At 41.9% G+C, this 23,386-nt stretch overlaps 1 protein-coding gene across 1 annotated transcript in view; it reads left to right on the top strand.

Moving 5' to 3' along the window:
• IAH1 (isoamyl acetate hydrolyzing esterase 1 (putative)) overlaps positions 1-23,386 on the top strand; it is a 197,837-nt gene that overhangs the window by 110,262 nt on the left and 64,189 nt on the right. Inside the window, exons 4-5 of the mRNA XM_069235904.1 lie at positions 1,668-1,829; positions 3,687-3,808. Coding sequence (XP_069092005.1) covers positions 1,668-1,829; positions 3,687-3,808 — 284 coding nt within the window. The remainder of the gene's footprint in view (positions 1-1,667; positions 1,830-3,686; positions 3,809-23,386) is intronic.

Genomic DNA, 23,386 nt, shown 5'->3' on the forward strand with positions numbered 1-23,386 from the left:
AAATAATTAATATGAAGTGACTTTGGCACAGTGCTTGACAAGGTGAAAACCAGTATCGGTAGACGGTTTCGGCGCCCCCTCTTGCTTATAGGGAGAATATCCCTGATGAAGATGGTGGTTCTTCCTACATATTTGTATCTGTTTGCTAACATGTCTGTCACAAGGATCTACAGGTCGCAGGTTCAAACTGAGAAGGCAATTGGATCCTGTTAAATTGAGTAACTGTTGTTTTTACCACTCGGAAATGCCAGAAATATGCTATGAAAATCTAGTTATTGCTAGTGGCTGTATGAATGTTGGTCTGTATGCATCAATGACTACATGTCTTTTGGAATGTTTTCTTATGTCTGTTCACGTCTGGTGGTGTGTCTGTGGGTTTGGATGTGCAAGTGTCTTATGGTATGGTATGGTGTATGGTATGGTATGCGTGCGTGCGTGCGTGATCTGTATGTCAATGAGTGCATGTCTGTTGTGTGTCTCTGCGTTTGTACTATAAAAATGCCACTTATATAGGCTTTGCCACTGCTCCTTTTTCTCTAGTTTTCAGCATCCAAGCTGCGATTATGTTATGTGTGGCATAATAATCACTCACAGTGACTAGAGCTCATTTTTATGAGCAGTGTTTTTAGGTCTCACCTACAGACTACTTAAGCTGTCTGTGGGTGAAGATTTATTGTGAACAACACAATAATTAGAGTGGGATTTTGACCAGTTTCATGCCCAAAGTTGGATCATCTCAGTTTCCTGCTCTTGATTTGATGTTTTTTTAACTTTATTCATGTTTTGTCCCACCCCTGGAGCCTAGCTTCCATGCTATCCATTTGATTGGATACGTTTTATCATTCCACTGCTGACATGAGGGAACTTCTTTTCATTTTTTTATTTAGCACTCCATCTGTTCACTGACTAGTCTCTTCCCTTTCCAGCTCCTGCTTTCTACTTCGCTTCTTCCTCACCCTACGTTCGCTTCATTGTTTTCTTTTTTAAATAGTGTCTTAAAAATGTGCACGAAAAATAATTGTGCGAGGTTCCACCAGCTGCCCAGTGCCACAGGGTCTTCATTTCTGTGTTTCACAGAATTGCATTAAATAAAAAAATATAGTCATTCTAAAATTGCAGTCGGCCATTTTAGAACAGCAAATTGAACTTTGAAAAAATATATATTCCAGAATGGCAGAAGGTGCATAATGACACATGTGGAAACATCAAAAGCCATCTTGGAATTCGTTTCCCTTATCAGAAAGAACATTCCAAAATAGCTGCTTGTGCATTGCCACATGCCGTGATGCCACAGAAGCCATCTTGGAATATTTTTTCTCATAAGCAAAAACATTCCAAGATGGCTTCCCACCGTATACCTGCACATATATTGTAATTTAATTTGCAAATGGCAACAATCATTGCAAATCCAGTAACTCAGCAAGTGCCCTTTAAAGCGAGACCTATTTGTTTTTCTAGATCTTTTTTGCTACAAGTTGTAGATTGGGTCGGATAACCGGCAATTTGTTATCGTGATAATTTCAAACTGAAGTGAGCTTTATGTGGTATATTAAAAAAATAAAAAACACAGTGAGCCCAGACTTTCCAGTGGCTTGTGCATTGTGCATCGACTACCTTTGTATTTCCATAATAATGATGGTTTGTTTATCTTTCTCCTCCTCTGACAGAAGAAAACCCTCGGCAGCATATCCCACTGGAGGAATATGTTGATAACTTGAAGTCCATGATTAACTACTTGAAGTCTGTCAATATCAAAGAGGACAAAATAATTTTGATAACTCCTCCTCCACTCGAGGAATCTGCATGGGAAAAATGGTGTTTAGAAAAAGGTAACGGCATCTCCTTCCACTCTAAACTTACATTCCATGATTAAAATTAGCCCAATAGCATCTCGGTGTCTACCTCAACGAATACATCGTATGCCATCATATCCATTCATCCTCTCAATAAAAAGGAGAAAAACTAAATCTAGAGGTTTTTTTTTCTTTTCGAGGGGAAGTGCTATTTTTATTGTGCATTCTTTATTTTTAAATAATTTCTTAGTCATCCAGTAAGATGGAAGTGTAGCTGAGTGTAGTTGGGCAGTTCACACGGATGGCCTATTTGACAGTGGGCACATTGAGCCATCATGCATAAGGGATCTTACTGTCAAGCCGGTGTACAGTTTTACTTTTACAGGTCTTATAATTTTAGTTTGGCCAAGATTCTAAGAGGTGACCGTTGTTTAATGCACATTTATATAAGATTTACTTACCTGGAGTTGGAGCTGGGACAGTCCAGCGGTAACCAAAGTTCATATTTCTCAGCCAATTATTTTCCTTGACTGAACTTTTATTGAACAGTATGCAAGTGATGTTTTGACTACCACCCTATATTTACCAAAATTAGAGCAGCGAGCTAATTTGGCTGTTAAATTAATACTCTCCCCTGTACCACCACTTGATTTAGTTTACAGCAGAATAAGTCTCCATTGGAAACATTACCAATCAGCATTAATGTTTGCAGATCTAAGTGCAAGAGAAAATTATTGCTTATCCCGAGAACTCTGAGTACCCCTGATCGTATGGCCTGTGTTAAAATACTTTTATCCAGCATCCCATAAAATCTCTAAGGTTGTAAAAAACACTGGAACATATTAACTACATGTGGACTAGTCACCTACATGTGGGCTACTCAACTACATGTGGGCTAGTCAATGAACTCCTCCCTTCTCGTTTGGCAGAGGAAGAAACTTATGTGTCTATCTGGTGTCCATCTGGTCAATGCCATGTCTTGGAAACACAAACCAACCACTATGGCCACCCTACTAGTTCTACCTCGGACTGTCGGTCATTACAAATGCCATAATTGTTCTGTCTGTGATCAAACGATAGACACAAAAATATTTGTACAACGTCACTTACACTCTAATTAATTAAAAAAAACTGTAACACAACTAATGTATATTTAATTAAATGTCCTTACAAATCATATTAACATAATGACAAACCACTCAAAAAGTAAAAGACAGGATAATCCAACACAAGAGCAGGATTCAACAACCAGTCATGAATGCCACATTGGTGACACTTTGCACCAGTATGTCACTTTGAGAAATGTAATATGTATGGCAAGTGATTGGCCATGTGAAATTACCCCCTAGAAGAGGCGATATACAGAGCATGCTTAAGAGATACAAGTCCATATGGATTATGAAATGTTCAGCAACCATCCTAGGTTTGAAAACCCTGGACAAATGGAACTCACTCATTTAGGCATACGCTTATTCTTGGGTAAATTAAATCTGATGAGGTTTGGTTTTTTTATATTGTTTGTTTTGTAAATATTTATGTATTCTGTTACTATGCTTAGTAACCTACGCTGATATTTTCATTCTTTTGAACAATTATTGACTTTAAGTATTTATAAAGAGTATGATAATTCGTGCAAAGACCATAAGTAACTTGAGTTCTTATCTCCATCTTGGCTAATATTCAGCTAAGTACTCTCTGATTAATTCCATGTGTATACTTTTTGCTCAGAGTTCTAGATTGGTTCTTCCCCCCAGCCCCTTTATTTGCCCTCCTCTAGTTCGTTTTTTCTTTACTTTAGCATTTGCACATGTTTTATAGCATCTTTTTCCGAGAGTTGGATCTTCCCCTAATTTGTCCCATTTTAGCTGAATTATTCCTTTCTTTTTATGCTAGGTTACAAACTAAACCGCTACAATACTTCTGTTGGAGAGTATGCCAAGGCCTGTGGTCGAGTAGGCAGCAGCTGTGGAGTCGACGTGCTTGATCTTTGGACACTCATGCAAAAGGAAAATCCGGTATAGTTATGAGATGGGATATTTATATTTGCTCAGACAAAATTAGTAGTTGGCATCCAGGTCATTTCATCCCATGGCCCGAGTATAGATCATATTGGGTGGTTGTTACCTTGGTTGTTTGAAGCGGAGGTCCGAGGATCTTGTGGAGCAGGCAAAGTTCCTAGTGATTGCTAACGTACCTAATAGTGTTGTAAACAATGTAGTGAGAGATAGGCAAAAGAATAATTCCTCAAAAATATTGTAGTGTGTATCCTACGTTTTTGCATCTATTGTAAAGAAAGAATTGCATTTGAGGTTTTTGTGATTATTTGCTCTCTGTCTCCTCTTATATAATGTTGGGCTGAGGACTACTGTGTGAGTGATTTAGATTTTATGAGCTATTAGTAGTCTTTGTCAACTGTAAAATCACGCTAATATCTGTTATAATTGCCCTAATGAATGGACCCACTCATTGAATTCACCAGGTACCAAAAAAGTTACCAAAAACTTTCGCTTTTTTATCATCACTGATTCTGTAGCCCTGTCACATAAATAGTCTGTTCAGCTGTAAACATAGTGATGCTCCTTTTGCTGGGCAACTGCTAAAAACGTTTTTATCTATGGCAAAGAAATCAACAGTCTTAGCCTTTTTTAGGTCCAGCATTACCCTAGACCTTTTCATTTTACTACAATTAAATGTATAATATACTTATAAAGACTTAGACCTTTTCATCCATTGGTCTGTTATAGTGCCATTCACATGTGTCTTCCTCCCACAACAGCATATAGTATGAGACAATGGGTCAGTCCACTTCAACCACTGGTTAACTTCACTGTGAGTGATGTCATTCTTCCCTTTTTTATAAGGAGCACATCCACATACAATGTGGTTCCCTTCAATGCCACAGTAGATTAAGTCCTTGCACCTTACCCCAAAATAAAGGTTTGCAAAAACTATGACAAAACAATACACCCAGAACCAGAGCTATTGGCTTTGCCAATGCTTGTTGTTCCCGGATAACATATCTTTATTAGTCAAAAGGAGAGGGGAAGGGACGGTTGTTATCTTAACAAAAAGTAGGGGAACTGTTTTTGTTACATTCTGAAAGTATGGGTTTGTCATTCTCCATAGATCTTGCCCACTTAGATCCCTGCTTGTAGTACGAGATACTCAAGATGTTGACTTCAGTGCTCCTGTGTAAGGAAATGCCTCCTTGGCATGGTTACCCCCTGACTTTTTGCCTTTGCTGATGCTAAGTTATGATTTGAAAGTGTGCTGGGACCCTGCTAACCAGGCCCCAGCACCAGTGTTCTTTCCCTAAACTGTACCTTTGTCTCCACAATTGGCACAACCCTGGCACTCAGGTTAGGTCCCTTGCAACTGGTACCCCTGGTACAAAGGGCCCTGATGCCAGGGAAGGTCTCTAAGGGCTGCAGCATGTCTTATGCCACCCTGGGGACCCCTCACTCAGCACATGCACACTGCTTCACAGCTTGTGTGTGCTGGTGGCGAGAAAATGACTAAGTCAACATGGCACTCCCCTCAGAGTGCCATGCCAACCTCACAATGCCTGTGGCATAGGTAAGTCACCCCTCTAGCAGGCCTTACAGCCCTAAGGCAGGGTGCACTATACCACAGGTGAGGGCATATGTGCATGAGCACTTTGCCCCTACAGTGTCTAAGCAAAACCTTAGACATTGTAAATGCAGGGTATCCATAAGGGTATATGGTCTGGGAGTCTGTCAAACACGAACTCCACAGCACCATAATGGCTACACTGAAAACTGGGAAGTTTGGTATCAAACTTCTCAGCACAATAAATGCACACTGATGCCAGTGTGCAATTTATTGTAAAATACACCCAGAGGGCATCTTAGAGATGCCTCCTGAAAACATACCCGACTTCCAGTGTAGGCTGACTAGTTTTTGCCAGCCTGCTACACACCAGACATGTTGCTGGCCACATGGGGGGAGTGCATTTGTCACTCTGTGGCCAGGAACAAAGCCTGTACTGGGTGGAGGTGCTTCTCACCTCCCCCTGCAGGAACTGTAACACCTGGTGGTGAGCCTCAAAGGCTCACCCCTTTTGTTACAGCCCCCTAGGGCATCCCAGCTAGTGGAGATGCCCGCCCCTCCGGCCACTGCCCACACTTTTGGCGGCAAGGCTGGAGGAGATGATGAGAAAAACAAGGGGGAGTCACCCATCAGTCAGGACAGCCCCTAAGGTGTCCTGAGCTGAGGTGACCCTTACTTTTAGAAATCCTCCATCTTGTAGAAGGAGGATTCCCCCAATAGGATTAGGGATGTGCCCCCACCTCCCCACAGGGAGGAGGCACAAAGAGGGTGTAGCCACCCTCAAGGACAGTAGCCATTGGCTACTGCCCTCCCAGACCTAAACACACCCCTAAATTCAGTAGGAAACTAGATTCCTGCAACCTAAAGAAGAAGAAGGACTGCTGACCTGAAGTCCTGCAGTGAAGACGGAGATAACAACTGCTTTGGCCCCAGCCCTACCGGCCTGTCTCCCAACTTCGGAGAAAACTGCAACAGCGATGCATCCAACAGGGACCAGCGACCTCTGAAGCCTCAGAGGACTGCCCTGCACCCAAGGACCAAGAAACTCCCATGAACAACGGCTCTGTTCAACCATGTGCAACTTTCTTGCAACAAAGAAATAACTTCAAGGACTTCACGTTTCCCGCCGGAAGGGTGAGACTTTCTACTCTGCACCCGACGCCCCCGGCTCGACCTGCGGAAAACCAACACTACAGGGATGACTCCCCGGCGACTGCGAGCCCGTGAGTAGCCAGAGTTGACCCCCCTGAGTCCCCTTAGTGATGCCTGCAGAGGAAATCCAGAGGCTCCCCCTGCCCGCGACTGCCTGTAACAGGGGACCCGACACCTGGAACCAACACTGCACCCGCAGCCCCCAGGACCGGAAGGAACCGAAGTCCAGTGCAGGAGCGACCCTCACGCGACCCTCTATCTAGCCCAGGTGGTGGCTACCCTGAGGAGCCCCCCCTGTGCCTGCCTGCCTTGTTGAAGAGACCCCCAGGTCTCCCCATTGCTTTCAATACAAAACCCGACACCTGTTTGCACTCTGCACCTGGCCGCCCCTGTGCCGCTGAGGGTGTACTTTCTGTGCCTGCTTGTGTCCCCCACCAGTGCCCTACAAAACCCCCCTGGTCTGCCCTCCGAGGACGCGGGTACTTACCTGCTGGCAGACTGGAACCGGGGCACCCCTGTTCTCCATTGAAGCCTATGTGTTTTGGGCACCTCTTTGATCTCTGCACCTGACCGGCCCTGAGCTGCTGGTGTGGTAACTTTGGGGTTGCCTTGAACCCCCAAGGGTGGGCTACCTTGGACCCAACTTTGAACCCTGTAAGTGTTTTACTTACCTGTGAACTTAACAATTACTTACCTCCCCCAGGAACTGTTGATTTTTGCACTGTGTCCACTTTTAAAATAGCTTATTGCCATTTTTGCCAAAACTGTACATGATATTGTGATTATTCAAAGTTCCTAGAATACCTGAGTGAAATACCTTTCATTTGAAGTATTACCTGTAAATCTTGAACCTGTAGTTCTTAAAATAAACTTAAAAAAAATATTTTTCTATATAAAAACCTATTGGCCTGGAGTAAGTCTTTGAGTGTGTGTTCCTCATTTATTGCCTGTATGTGTACAACAAATGCTTAACAGTACCCTGTGATAAGCCTACTGCTCGACCACACTACCACAAAATAGAGCATTAGAATTATCTCTTTTTGCCACTATCTTACCTCTAAGGGGAACCCTTGGACTCTGTGCACACTATTTCTTACTTTGAAATAGTATATACAGAGCCAAATTCCTACATCCTGTAACCAACTTGCCCTCTGAAAACAGTCATGCTGTATTTCAACCTGTGTGTGTATCATCTGGCTTGGGACAGATACACGAGGTAGAACTCAGAGCTCATAGAAGGATAACAGTTAAGTAAGCATGCAAGGGCACCTTTGCTGTACCCACTGTGTGCATCTTTGGTAAATAACTGCTGAAGAAGCAAGTGCTGCAACTACCAGCAGGTGGCGGGATGACTGCAAATTGGGACTAGGCAAACAATAAGATGCCAAACAGTTTCAGATGGCTTTCCCACCCTCCGTCATCATGTTACTTGCCCTCTGGATTGTTTTTTTTATGTTGCAGCCTACCAGACAGCTTAGACATTTTATGGAGTTTCAGAAAGTTGACCTGGGGATGCATTCTGCCCTTTGCTTGCCATTGGCTTTGTGGTTTTTAACTCAAGTTTCCTGGCTTCACATTTGCTGGCTTTATTTGTGTTAGTTTCCCCAGCTTGAGTTTGTCTCTGCCAATGCTAAAGCTGTGTTTACAGAACCCTTGCATTAACTTGTTAGGTGGCGCATTTGAGACCTCTTTTATATACTTTAGTATATACTTCTATACTTTTGTTTCAGTGTCCTTAAAAAATCCTTGCTTGCTAGTGGTCAATCCTTGCTCTTAGTCCCACCTTTTCCACAGTTGTACACTCCCCTGGAGCATGAACCTAGTACTTGTACCCTTCCACTTGTGCTTATGTAGCATGTGCTTTGGGATTACTTTTGTCTTAGGCTAATAGCATTTGACCAGAGCGCCGGATGTGTCAGTGGCTCCAGTCTGTTTCTGTTAACATGGCTCTAGTCTATTACTTATTTTTATCTGCAGTCATGTGTGACTTTGTATATTCCATTCCTTACTCTCCCTCATGCATTTTCTGTTCTTGCATTGCAAATGCTTGTTCCTTTTGTCTGTCTCTTTGAGCTCACGGCGGCGTTTGGCGGCGTTTTGAACCGGCTGCTTATGTCAACTGTTTTACTTTACCTCTAATTGGAGCGAAGGCGACACCCATTCAGTTCAAATGCTTGTTTTTTTGGTAATAAATAGGCTTGTAAATTTGGCTATCTAGTCACATCACATTTGCTGTGTAATCAAAGTCTGAGGTCACATGTCAGCCGCTGTCTTCCGAGGGAGCATGCTGTTTACTTTGCTTTCCACTGACTTCAACGTGAGAGTATTTATTGGATTCAGGAATGCAGATTGTTCCCCCTTTGAAGTAGGGGGTGTCACAGTTCTTTTAAAAGCCTTCCTGTTAGTGGTCCTGGGGAAATCGCATTTGTCCATCATCTGGCAGTCACTCACACTTTAGTTAGGTTATTCTTGCATATCAAAGTTGCTTAGAAGCAAGCTGAGATTACTATCAGGTACTTACAATTCTGCCCCCCCCTCCCCTTGTTATGAGGGGTTGATGAGGTGGCAGAAGCCTTTATCTGTGTTTCCAGACCAAATTGCTCGTTTGCCCATGGATTCAGTGAGGTGTTTTTCATAGAACGTTTGTTATGCCAACCCAAAACGCTTTTCTTAATAAAGTTTCATCTAATGCTTTGTCATCCCCACAGTCCAGCACACGGTGCAACAAACTTGCTAATACACTGTTATTACTTAGAATCGTTGACATCACATTCCTGTTATTCACCTTGGTTTGCAGTACCCCAGGGCTTTCACATGTCCAGTAGTGCCTGGGTAGCAAAATAGTCTATTATAGAGAAAAGAGAAGCGACAACGAAGGAAAATAGATGCTCGTAACAAGTTGTATTGTAAGATGAGTTAGGTCTTAAAAGAAAAGTGACTGGGTGTGGGGAGGGGAGGGCGTCTGTGTGTGTGTGTGTGTGTGTGTGTATATATAAAACGCACCACAGATGTTTTTGTGATATGGTTGGTGTAAAAGAAACTGGAGCTCTGCGTGCATCTACTTCCTTCCTCAACTGCTTTGTATGTGCACGTCTTAAGTATAGCTGCAAGAAAAGGAACAGACCTAAAAGATAATAGTTTCTGTCCCTTTGCAAATTACATTTTGAATGGCCAGGGCTGTGGAAGCAGCTGCTTAGTTAAACCATACAGCCCCTGTTTCGTGTCACATTATATCTGCTGTTTTCTTTATAGAACACATTCAAAGCCAAGGAAAACAATAGTGTTAACATTACTACTTTTTTGTTTGTTGAATCTTTCAAGTACTGCGGGAAATGCAAGTTTTATTGCACTCCGTAGTTGAGAGGTCCACTTGTTTTAAGCCAAGCAAGAGTTACAGTTTTGTCCTTGATTGCACAGTGACACGGGCAGGGTGTTTAGCCCCATTTCTTGGCTATTTTGAACAAGGTTTTCCTTAGCAGAAGTTCATAGGGATTTGTTGCCTAATTGCCTTGATGAGAAGATCAGTCTTCAGGTCTCGCCTAGGCAGTGCATGCGTTGTCTTTTCAAGACGTGTCTGGGTTCAGTATGTGAGCTTTTATTCCGCCCCTCGCTACTGATTTGTTAAAGTGTGTGTGTTAGACCTGACAGCCTTAGGGTGATCACCCCCAACTTTCTGCCTTCCTCCTCCTTTTTTTCTGACCTAATTTTTGTTGGTTTTAGGACTCTGCACCCTTTACCACTGCTAACCAGTGCTAAAGTGCATATGCCTCTCCCTTAAATCATGGTGGCATTGGCCCATACCCAACTGGCTTATTTAAACTACTTGTGAGTCCCCAGTAAAGTGCACTACATGTGCCCAGGGCTTGTAGATTTAATGCTACTAGTGGGCCTGCAGCACTGATTGTACCACCCTCATAAGCCCCTTATCCATGCCTCAGGCTTGCCATTGCAAGGCCTGTGTGTGCAGTTTCACTGCCACATTGACTTGGCATTTAAAGGTCACCCCTAAGGTAGGCCCTAGGTAACTCAGAGGGCAGGGTGCTGTGTGGGTAAAAGGCAGGACATTTATCTGTGTTTTGTCTATGTCCTAGTAGTGGAAAACTCCTAAATTAATTTTCAACTGCTGTGAGGCCTGCTCCTCTCATAGGCTAACATTAAGGCTACCCTTATAAACTGTTTGAGTGGTAGATTCTGATTAGAAAGGGGTAAACAGGTCATATTTAGTATGGCCAGAATGGTAATAGAAAATCCTGCTGACTGGTGAAGTTGCATTTTACATTACTATTTCAGAAATGCCACTTTTAGAAAGTGAGCATTTCTCTGCACTTAAATCCTTCTGTGCCTTACAATCCACGCCTGGGCTGGGCTGGTTGACCGCTCCCTTGTGCATTTCACCCAAACAACCACAAACACAGGATGCTCAGTCACACCTGCACACATCTGCATACTGAATGGGTCTTCTTGGGCTGAAAGGGTGGAGGGCGTGACACTTACATTTCAAAGGACAGTGGCCTGCCCTCACACAATGGACTGCCAAACCCCCTACTGGGACCCTGCCAGACAGGATTGTACTGAAGGGGGACCTTGTGCACTTCTAAGCCACTCTTTGAAGTCTCCCCCCACTTCAAAGGCACATTTGGGTATATAAACTGGGTCCCTGACCCTACCAACTCAGACACTTCTTGACAAGATACCTTCTGGGAAAGAAACTCTGAAGCAGAACCTGCAACCTGCCTGGCTGCCCAAAGGACTCACCTGGACTGCTTTGCTGTAAAGGACTGCTACCTTGCTGGCCTCTGGCTCTGCTGAGAAGTGCTATCCAAGGGCTTGGATTGAGCTTGCGTCCTGTTGCTGAAGTCTCAGGGCGAAAAAGACTTCACTTTCTGCAAAAAAAAAACCTTGTGCAGCGAAAATTCGACACACAGACTGCTGGAAATGGCGCTCCGCCTGCACCGCGGCAAGAAAATTGCTGCACAGCTGAACGGAAACAACGCAGCCTGACTTCCCAAGTGCAGATCGACGCAGTGCCTGCGTTGTGACCGGAAATTCCCAGCACAGCCCACTGGATCGACGCACAGCTGAGCCGGGAAAACGCAGCATGACTTCTCAGATGGAGAATCGCTGCAGCACCTGCCATGCACAGAATATCCGACGCAACACGCTACTGGAAAGACACAAGCCTGTGACTTCGCCCGCACGCCCAGGATTTCCACACATCGTCCCTGGGTGCAACAAAGATTCCCACACCTCCGTGAGGAATCCAGATCGAACGATGCAAGTCCCGTGTTGCGGGAAAAGAAACAACGCATCGTCTGTGGGTGCTGGAAAATCCAGCGCACACCCTCTCTTTTTCCACGCAACCTCCTCCTCTGCGATCCTTGTACATCTAATTTTTGACGCACACCAGGTACTTTGAAAAATCAAGCATTAATTGTCTGTTTCTTATTCAAAGACTATTTTGCAACTCTTTAAAGTGATATTTCAACTTGTATTTATCTAATCTTATTCGTTTTGACCTTAATCTACTCAGATAAATATTCTATATTTTTCTAAACCTGTGTGGTGTATTTTTGTGGTGTTTATACTGTGTTATTGCATGATTTATTGCACAAATACTTTACACAATACCTTCTAAGTTAGCCTGACTGCTCAGTGCCAAGCTATCAGAGGGTGGGCACAGGACAATTTGGATTGTGTGTGACTTACCCTAACTAGAGTGAGGGTTCTTACTTGGACAGGGGGTAACCTGACTGCCAGCCAAAGAAGCCATTTCAAACAGTGTGTCATTCCGAAAAGCTTGCTTCTCTATGGTTTCCTGTCGTTGTATGTCCCTCCTTCTTGTGTCTTATTTCTCCTCTGGAGTATTTGCCTATTATTGGTATCCTTTCTCTGAAGTCTTTTTTCCTTTGTGTTTTGTGCACTCTTTTTTTTGTTGTAGCTTGTACGTTTTTGATCTGAAGGTTTCTTTTAAGCTTCTGCGCGATGTTTTGTATGACTTTGAAGTGAAGTCTTTTTTATGTAGGTTGTTTTTTTCAATTATTGTCCTTGATCCAGGAATCTTTTTATTGGTATTTCAATTGTTATAACAGTTAGACATTATAGTTATGATCGCACAGTAAACAAGTACATCAATTATGCATTACATAGGTTCGCGAGCAATGCCCGCAGCAGCCGGTGCATTTACCGTAACCGTAACAGTAGTTAGGTAGATGAATGTATTATCCGAGTCTATGTGTTTCATTGTACAGGTAGCAAGGTTTACCTGGATTCGGGTATAAACATTTTGTATGATGCGGGAATCGAGTCTTCCGATTTAAACACAGAGTACTAGTCAAACCATCATTTCTGTCGCTTTTTCCCTTTAAATGTATATTCCGGTGCACAGTTATTTATAAATGAAGATCCTGGATTAATAACGAATAGAAACAATAACCTTCATGAACAGTGGAGTACATTATCTACAGATTTTTGATAGTAGTAGTGTTGTGCCTTCTTGTGTGTGGAATCTTCTCAAGGTTATATGCGTGTGCTAGTGTAGTTTTGAGCCGTGTTTGGATCCCAGTTGCGTAGTGAATACCTTGCCTCAATTTGGCTGTTTAGGGTAAGGGTGGAATGTTTTGTGAGCGTGTCGGTGAGCTTCCCATATTACTCCCAGTGTTTGATTAATGTTGGGCTGTCCTTAAATGTTAGTTTATCTCCGCTGAGGCGGAGTCTGCTTCTGGAGTTTGTAAGTGTGTCAGCATGGCATCCCAGCTGTCTGATAGTGGGTATTTGCGCAGGCCAAGTGCGTCCTCCCTCCTCAACGCCACCCCTTCGGGTGCCCGCCCAGGTTGTGAATGATCGTTTCCAGGCCAACGCATTGGGAGCCTCCACCGATTTCCAGCTGCGAGTTATCAGTCGTTTAGCTGTTACAAATCTCAAATCTAGAAATCTTGCGAAAGCTCTGTGGCGAGGACCCCTAGGAAATAAACCCAACACACAGATCTCCCATGTAGACGGTATGTCGCGCTCTGTGCATTCTGTTAAACAATTGACCACGGCTCCCCAGTAACTATGCAATGAGGGGCAGAACCACAGCATGTGTAAGAGATCTGCATTTGAATGTTTGCAGCGGGGGCAGGCTGCGTCAGAACGAAGGAAGTATTTATTAATGCGAGCTGGCGTAAGATATGCCCTATGTATTATATAAAAATGTCTAGGTCTAAATCTGGAGTTGCGGGGTATATTGGTGTGGCTAGCAATGACAGACGCCCATTGCTTGTCGTGAAGGGCGTGGCTGAGTCGCACTCCCAAGCCGTGTCCAGCGCATCACACTCGTGCAACGAGTGAGTTCGGAGAGCTTCCGTGAACCATTTGATCTGATGTCTGCTCTGTCCCATTACCTGTATGTTGTAGTTTGGCTTCCAGCCTTAGCAGCCTTTGTAATACACTGTGTTTTTTACATAGCTGTTCAATTTTGTACTTACCTTTAGTTTATATTTTAGTCCCTTTAAATTCTACATATTGTCACTTAAGGCACTGTTTTGGCTCGCCCGTTTCCAATGCAAAGGGTGTGTTTAAATGCGCACATTGCACTTGGTAAAACAGAAAGCTTTACAAAATTCAAATGGAAGATAAGGGTGGAGCAGGAGGGTGCAGTTGACCATTCTGTGGAAACCAGCCTTATGTTATACTTGAGTACAGTTTGTTGCAAAGTGTTCACACCACTTGCAAGCTGTTTTATGGGTGCTCCAGGATTAAGACAACCCTGTTAAGATAAGAATCAGGAATCAAAGGCTATGTCTGTTTTGCAGACAGCTTTGGCGTATGGTAGAGTGTGGACAAATTAACCAGCACTATCTGCACACAATATTTCACTTTTTATATTTTCCCAACAAAGTATTATGTATGGGAAAGTTATCCTTATGTTATTGCAACTGCTTTCGTGAAGCTTGTGCGGCTTTCTTTCTATAACATGGTATAGTGTGCACAGTTGTTTTCGTTTTATTTTCGTTTTATTTTATTTTATTTTTGTTTTATTTCGAAAACGTTTTATGTGATAATCCTAACTCGACTGGCCTATTAAGAAGCTTGTGTGTGATGTACTCTACAGCTTTATTTCTTTCTAAAAAATATGGTTTAGCTTGAACGTTTATTCCTAAATGTTCATTTTTCGTCTCTTCATTTCGTGAAGCCTAAAAAAAAAAAAGTAAGGCCCACGCAAATACATGAACCTAAATCACCTGTTCCAAAGCCAGCTGCTCTGCTCCTTACGCCACATACATATTATGTATAGCGGCACCTTTTCTCAAAATAATTATTTTTTAGGGTTGAGCGCAATGCGCTCTGTCCCTGGTGTAATCTCTCTGTGGGCTTTTAACCACGCCATTGGTTGGTTCATGGGCTTGCCTTTTAAAATTCACTTCATTTAATTAGTGAAAGGCATGCATACGTCATGCCTTTTCTGGTGCTTAGCCCGCCTCAAGCACACCGGCCAACTACTGAAAACTTACAAGGCTCCATGTTTTCAATATGGTTTCTGGACTACTTTTTCTTTTTAATTCATAGGCAGCGCGATATCGCTGGGCAGTAGTCAAGCGCTTTGCATGACATCAATCCTGTTACACAGATAGTTGCACTTTTGCTGGTTAAGTGGATAATTGTACTTTTGCCGGTTACATGGATAATTGCTCTTTTGCCGATAACGTTTCACTGCGAGCAAACTTGTTTCCATTTATGTGTGTGTGCTTTGCGCTCATGGCTGCTGTCAGCTCACTTATGTGAACTGTTTTACTTTTCATTTTCAGTTTATGTGGCAAGAAAAGTCCGGTTAAGAGTTTACAACGCTAAACTCTAGGAAACGCGATACCCATTGCATTGCAAATACTTGTTTGGTCTTGTGGTTTTGTACAGCTTGTCTGCAATAATACCAACCCTACTGGCCTATTGTCAAGCTTAATCACAGTGTCTTCTACTTTCTTTCTACATAGTGGTATAGGGTGCACATTTTTTCAAAATGTTCCTTTTTTTTTTTTACTTTGTGAAGCTTGTGCACAATAATCTCAACCCACTTGGATGATTGTGAAATTGGTGCCCAATATCTTTTATGCCTTTATTGATACTCCACACCACATAGATCTATTACACTTCAAACCAAAACACATAGGTAAAAGAACTTGTCATTTACAACGCCTATAGCTCTAACTCTTGCAAATGCGAGACCTATTGCATTGCAAATGCTTGTTGTTGCAAGTAAAGTGCCAGATGTTGGCAGTGAAAGACGTATTATTCCAGTTGACTTCTGTATTTCTTTCTGCTTTAATTTCTTTCCCTCCTCAGATATATGGGGTCCTTGGTGAAATAAGAAACAAAATCTGGCAATATTTGCTTCCAGTGTCTTTTGCAATGAGGTGTTGGGATGGCACTGTTATTAATTCTAACTTATTTTCCTATTGGACCACCACATTGTTCCCATAGTCCAATAATATGTTTCTTTTTTCTTTTCCAAACTTGTCATGTTACCACTGAATCTTTTCTGCTGTTTTTGAACCTTGACAGGCGCTTCTGCCCCCAGGCCCATCTTCTGTCTTTGTATTGTTGTGCTGCGGGTGGGGCTGTCTTCAGATAGATCAATAATTGATAGTGAGGTTCAACATATGTGCCAAGTTTCCCTTCTGTTCATGCATATGTAGTTTTCATTTACGGTTATGCAATAATTATTTATGAGCAAAGATATTTGTAATTTGTCTGTTTGTATATTGCCAAAAAGCATTGTAGTGACATGCTCCTTCTAGGATCTGAGCCAAATAAACTACGTCTGAGTGCTAAGCCATCAAAATCAGTAATAGCACATTTCTGAACAAGAAAATATGCTTCCCTGTTGAGTACCTTGGACGTGTAACAATATAAAGCAGGGTTCTCCATCCTTTTCTGTAATAGGAACTACTTATGTTCAATGAAACTCATTGAGAGTTATCAATATTATAAGTGTTCTAATAGTGACCACAAAGGACAAGATTACATTAGTGGCCACTATATGCAAGATGACTAATGGCGATAACCTATAGCATCAAGCATGGGTGCCAGCAGTAATGTAGAAAGGTATTTGTCATTATAGGATGTCTGTATATGGGCAGTACATCACAGCCATAGCTACAATGCCTCTGGTACCAAGATAATACCATTTGTAAAAAGTATTTCCAACATCACATGATTTATCGCTCAAATATCAGCTTTAAGTATATTTTAGAAATTAAGTCATTTTTCTCCAAATATCAGTTTATGACTTCAGAAAATAAAACATTTTTCTATTGAAAATACATTCCCTATTTTGTTATAAGTATACTAATAAAACCAGGCGAATGCTTCTAATTTAGGAAGCTGGTATGCGCACAGGAGAGCTATTTACAGGTTGCTGGAGAGCTACCAGTAGCTCATAGCTACTTGTTGGAGAAGCCTGATATACAGAGTGGGTGTAGAGTCTTGTTATGAAATGCTTATTATCAACCCACTTGGATGATTGTGGAACTGGTGCGCAATATCTTCTATGCCTTTATTGATACTTCACACCACATACATCCATTACACTTCAAACCAAAACACATAGGTAAAAGAACTTGTCATTTACAATGCCAATAGCGCTAACACTCGCAAACGAGAGACTTATTGCATTGCAAATGCTTGTTGTTGTTGCAAGTAAAGTGCCCGTTGTTGGCAGTGGAAGACGTATTATTCCAGTTTACTTCTGTATGCACTGATAAGGGGAAAACATAAGGCCAGGACAGTAAATGATAGTCATTGCAGATGATTTCACAATGTTGTCATTAAAAGAACTCATGGAAAACCAGAGTTCGTATTTCCCTCGGTCATGCTTCCCTCTGGCCAAAGTTAAAAGCAATATCCAATACTTATAGTTTAAAAATAATTGAAAAATATATACCAGTAAAAGCACAGCACGAAAACACAAAAGTGACCAGCTTTACTGAAATATTTTCAAGTGCTTCATGTATTTGTTTTCAAATCAAAGTAAAGCGTCTGTGTTATATAACAAAAAATCAGTGAATTCAATATTTAAATAATTGCATCAAGTTGCAGGATTCTAATGCAGAGATCTCAACCTCTCTCTTGTCAGATGTATCTTGTTTTGTAAACCTGGCTCTTGGTATTTTGTGTTTCCCATTATTGACAGGACTACAAATATCAGAATGCAATGCATTAATACTTATAACTGAAATGGAAAAATGCTAGGTCACTATGTAAGGAAGGGATCACCAACCTTTTCTTCGATATGAGCTACTCATATTCAATGAAAAACATCCCAAGTTAGTAGTAATAGTGACACATCACACAAGATTGAATTAGTCGCCATTATATGTGAGATTGCTAGCATCGATCATGTCAGTGCATCAGGTAGGGATGCCAGCAGTAATGTAAATAAATAAATAAATACTTTGTCAATTTGGAATGCGTCTAAATGGGTTATATATAACAGCTGCAGTGCCCTTTTCCCTGCAATGCCTCTGGTGCCAAGGTAATAACATTAGTAATACGTCCCACCATCACACAAGGATTTATCACTCAACAATCAGCTTTAAATACATTTTGAAAATATTTTGGACATTCTTCAAGTATCAGCTTACGAGTTCTAAAAATAAACAGTTTTTCGTCTTCAGTACACCCTCCCAATTTTGGCCTATATATTAATTCAGTGAAGCAAAAGCTCCTTATTAAGTAGACTGGGCTGCACACAGGACAGCTACTGACAGGTACCTGGAGATATACTAGTAGGTCACAAGCTACTCTTTGGAGACACCTAGTGTAAAGTCTAATTGATAATGTCTTGTACACTGATGGAGCATGGAAGCCTTTTCCTTCATTGTTTCCACAAAGTACATTTGCGTTTTCATGCAGCTCCCAGAGCAGGAATGTACAGCAGCATTGATTATTTTAGCTTCCAAAATAAAATCCTTTCCTCATGTTATAACAAGGCAGTCAATGATACCAAGGCAGTGTCTAAGTTGCTGCGAGGAAGGGGATCAAGCACTTGACTTTATAGGGACGGTGATGATGGTGGTAGGCAGTCGTAAGGAAATTATTGCTGAAAGGGAAGTCATGACATTGTGAGAGGGCAAAATTAAATTAATTTGTACTTCGAGGTAAACTTTCTGACACAGTTAAGGTAAGTTACTCGCAAAGGGTCCTTGAACATGCATCAGTGAATATTCCTGCTACATGTGCATATTCCTGCTACATGTGCATAAATATTATCTGTTTGGGTCAAAAACAAAGTTTTCCCTAAGGTGTTCCTCAGAGTATCCCACTTGAGGCCTTAAACTTTCACGCATTAGCTTCTGTAAACACATGAAATGTCTCAAATAAGCCGAGTTAAAGTTAGTAGCCCTGTTTGACATAGTTAAATGCAGGCATGGTATCCCCTGCATCTATAATAAACTAAGGGGAAGGCTTCTGTAGGAACATGTGATTTATTTTAATCCAATGATATGTACTGAAAAGGTGACCATATCTCTTACACTGAATGTGAATACCTCAACAAGTAATTTAAATTTGTTACCATGGCCATTGGAATTATGCAGCAAGAAAGGACCAAAGTATGCAGCAAGGCTGACTAAATTATGTGGCAAGAAAAGGCAAATTACATGACGTAATGTGTCACATTTTGTGATAGTATTACTTCATTATTTTGTTAACACTGCCCAGGAAAAAGCTTGTCCTAATTTGTACAAGTTTAACATACAAATACAGTAAAAAGCAACAGAAAGGTGGGCAGTCAACTTTTTCATAGAGCCTCCTACTGCACGGCAACACGTCACTTAGGGCCAGATGTAGCAAAGGGTTTTTCCCATTCTGTGTCCATGGGAAAATGTGTTCGTACATATGGCCCTTAGATTTTAGTAACTTCTGATTAGTTTGAGTTAGAAGCAAATTTTGTTTTGCTAAAAATCTGTAGTTTTTCACGAGATGAGTTATGTAGCAAAGCATAATAATGTGGAAAAGGATACATAATTCCAGTGGCCCTTTCTGTTACTCAAAACAGCAATTACCCATATTTCTCATCCCTGCATGGGCCATTACATTCATCTGCATGAGGTTCTCTATGTATTTTATTACATATAATATTTAAAATGCCAGCCAGATAGGCAGACTGCCATTGGTGTCCCTAGAAGTGAACTTCAGGGGGCACACATTAAGTCACAGATAAACTGGTGCTGCATATTGCCACTCAGAATAAGGCATTTCATGAAAAGGGGAACTATCAGTTTCCTAGAGTGGGAGCTCCACAGATTTATGGTAGATTAACTTGCTCTGCCAAAATAGAAATAATCTGCTCTTCATCTTTTGGTGACTAGATTTAATTTGCATCTATACATCTCTTACAAACCTACCCCCTATTTAGGCATCAGTTAGGGGAACATTCACTCAACCCTTAAAGTTACATTTTTTAAATAAAAATGATAATACAAAATATGAACTCACCTCAATTTTTAGTGTGCATGTATCTAGAACATACTCATCCCAAAAGAATAACTTTTTTTCTCTTGGACGCTAAACATATCATGGAAACTCCTGCTGATGTTATGTGAATGTGGAAGGTGAAGTACTTCTACAAGGCGGTTGGTGACTGTGAGGGAATGGACATTGTAGGGGCCTCCTGTCCGCATTCCTTGCGGTGGAGCCCAATAAAGTTTTGCTATGCCATTCCTTTGTCCTAAGCACTTCCAGCCTTCAGAAGCAGAACCAGACAGCTAATACACCGAATCATAGCCCTACCTGCCTTTCAGAGGCAATGATTCCACAGTGGCAGACTTCCATTAGCGACACAAGCATGGCATGTGACAGACTCTACCCCAGCCCTTTCTGCCTTTTAGAACCATTGCCATGCCCTGTGATGTCTGCTCTAGCCTCAGTTGCCTTTCAGAGGCACTGTCTTAAAGCAATTAACATTGCCCCGGACCTACCTGGCTCACATATGACAGACTGTTGTCACTACCTGCCTTTCATTGGCAACATTTAGATGGGTGGTGGACTCTGCATAAGCCCTTCCCACCTTTCAAAGATACAGCTGAATATTTAACTGATTCTGCCTTGTTAATTAGCTGCGTAATGTAGCGCTTTTTCAGTAGATGCACCGTCCTGCAAGCACGGTCACTTGTCTGCCGGAAATAGCAGGTGTGCATGTGCTTAGTAAGACGTGGATAGTGGTACTCATGTTACCAATCACAGAAAGATGAAATGCTAATGATTAGGCTGTTGCAGACCTGCATGTCACGTACAGGTCTGTCAGCATGCACGATAACCAGCTGCATTGCCTTATTTGTTGAAGATTACCTAGATCTCTGAAGTATGTCCACTTACCTTCTGAGCTACTTCACAGGATTGGAACCTCCGATGTGCATGTTCACATAGACTGGGGCACAGCTGCATCAACCCAGTGAGCTATCATGTTGCAACTGGATCTGTGGCCTGTGGGTATCACACAGATCTCTGTGGCAGGCACATTGACCCTATGAACTGTGGGTTTAGAGTCTTTGTACAGTAGGTTACGCACAACGTCTGCTGCAGTTGCATTAGACCCACAAGCTATTCATTTCGGACTGGAGGAGTAACCTGCAGATTGCATACAGCTCTTTGTGGTAGGTGCATTAACCATATGAACTGTGTTACTAGGGTTTGGATATGTGGCCTACAAGTTCCACAAGGATATCTCTGGCAGGTGCGCTGGCCTAGTAAACTTGAACTGTAGCTTAAGCCTGCAAACCTCTGCATAAAGTGCAATAGATCCATAAAGTATATATCTGTGACTTGAGCAAGTAACCTGCAAGAACCTGTAAGCGACAAGAAGATTTCTCCAGTAGCATTACACGCCAGTCAGCTATCTTTCTGGGATTTGAATCTACGACTTGCAGGCTGCATGAAGATCTGTGTGGCAGGTGCATTAACACAGTGAACTGTCTCACTGGGATTACAGCCTTTTATTCCCGGGTTCCAGTTTTTCTCTGCAGCTGGCGCATGAACCAGATTGGGTTCTGACTTTAGCGTGTTCCGAAAGGCGGGTATATTTTCATATGCGCTTTATTCATTTTCAGGCCAGTAGCAGCGCGTGGGGTCTCTAGTGTCCTCTCACTTTTAGCCTCTAATTCTGCGGTAATTCTACACAAGAGCTGTTTGGATTTTGTTTCAGCCATGTTGTACTGTAGCACGGCTGCTGCTTAACATGGCTGAAAGTATTGGAAAAAAAGTGCTATAACGCAGCCAGCACTGATCCCATTATATTGTTTGTTTTATTACTTCCAGCCATGTTGCACAGCAGCAGTGCTGCTGTACAACACGGCAAAAAAAGTTTCTGACAATGCTTCAATGCTTGTTTGTAAAGGAGAGAGAGAGAGAGAGAGGCCGTGGCAGGATATATATATATATATATATATATATATATATATATATATATATATATATATATATCTGAATTTCAAAATATGAAACCCTAAAACCTGGAATAAATTCCGGCCTCCCTGCTTGTCCTAATTATGTCACGTAGGTAAATATTTCGTTTCACAGAACCTCTTTTTTCTTTATCATTATATATGAGCACACTTTTAAAAACTTTTGCTCTGTACAAGCACATATTTGATCTACTAGTTTGTAATGTTGTTCTTTATATAATAAGATTGCAGGCCACGTTCAGGGTTTGCATGACTCTAACTTGCCTCTTAGTTCACTAATGGCATTGTCGTTGGGTGGCGAGTCATAAAGGTTTTCTAAAAACTGTAATTTCATTTATGAATTAGGTTTAGTACAGGGGGACGTCAGTCACTTGATAAAATAATTTGTAAAAGACCAGAACTAGGAACGTGGAATCCTGCCTACATGCACCTATTTGCCAACTATATCATCAAGGTTGCTTGTAGCAGAGACAAAGAAAAGTGCATTCAGTGAAAATACATTTAAAATAAGTGATCCCTGAGCAGGAACTCCAGGCCTTTGTGAAGTTCATAACCATTGTCACGAGTTGCCAAGGAGAATTACCAGGCCCAGGTGGGAAGGGCAGCGGTATAGCTTCCGTGGGGGTGTTTGTGGTGAGACACCCCTCAAATTCATTCTTGATTTCATAGTTGGTTCTGAGGGCCCTGAGTCGGGTATGCTAAGTCTATGTCTGTTTTACTTTGCATTCTCGTTTCACTAGGAGGCATTAACTTGTTTATTTTTTGGATCGGGAGCTTAAATATATATACTGACAGGCTTATACAAAAAGGAGTAAATCTGCAACTATACAAGTACTCCTTAAATGGGTGCAAATGTACTACTTTTTTTAAATCACAAACATTGTCAGTAGTAGGCTTGGAAAGCTGCTCCAGTCTCAACTTTCCAGGCATACTACTGGCAATGAAACACCCAAAAGTTGATGGGATGAATGCTTGCAAATAGGCTACCCACTGGCAATCGCTTGGGGTAGCATTCCAACCCATCATTTTTCACCCACAGTGCCACTCTAGACAGAGGCCACCTAATGCAAATCAGTACTAACCCTGTTCCTCGTGGAAACAGTCCATCGCAAACCTTGGTCATCTCACCCTTCCAACCTGCAGTCCACTGCTTTTTTTATTGGAGAAATGTAAGATTCACCCCTCCCTCCCACCCCCCACCCCACCCCCCCGAATCTCACTGTCTAAGGTACTCCCCTGGTGCCTGTATAGTTAAAGTACCAACAACAGGTTCTTTTGAAAAAAATAGTTTTATTGTGTTTCCTAAATATTCACAGTGTGGTTTGAAATTAGTATCATTGTCCATTTTCCAGATATAGCCCTCCATACTACAAGCAATTAACACTACTCCTGGGAAAATCTCAAAATGTGAAATAAGAAATCAAAATTAAGAAA

This window comes from Pleurodeles waltl, chromosome 5 (genome assembly GCF_031143425.1).
Source record: "Pleurodeles waltl isolate 20211129_DDA chromosome 5, aPleWal1.hap1.20221129, whole genome shotgun sequence".
Taxonomy (NCBI): Eukaryota; Metazoa; Chordata; class Amphibia; order Caudata; family Salamandridae; genus Pleurodeles; species Pleurodeles waltl.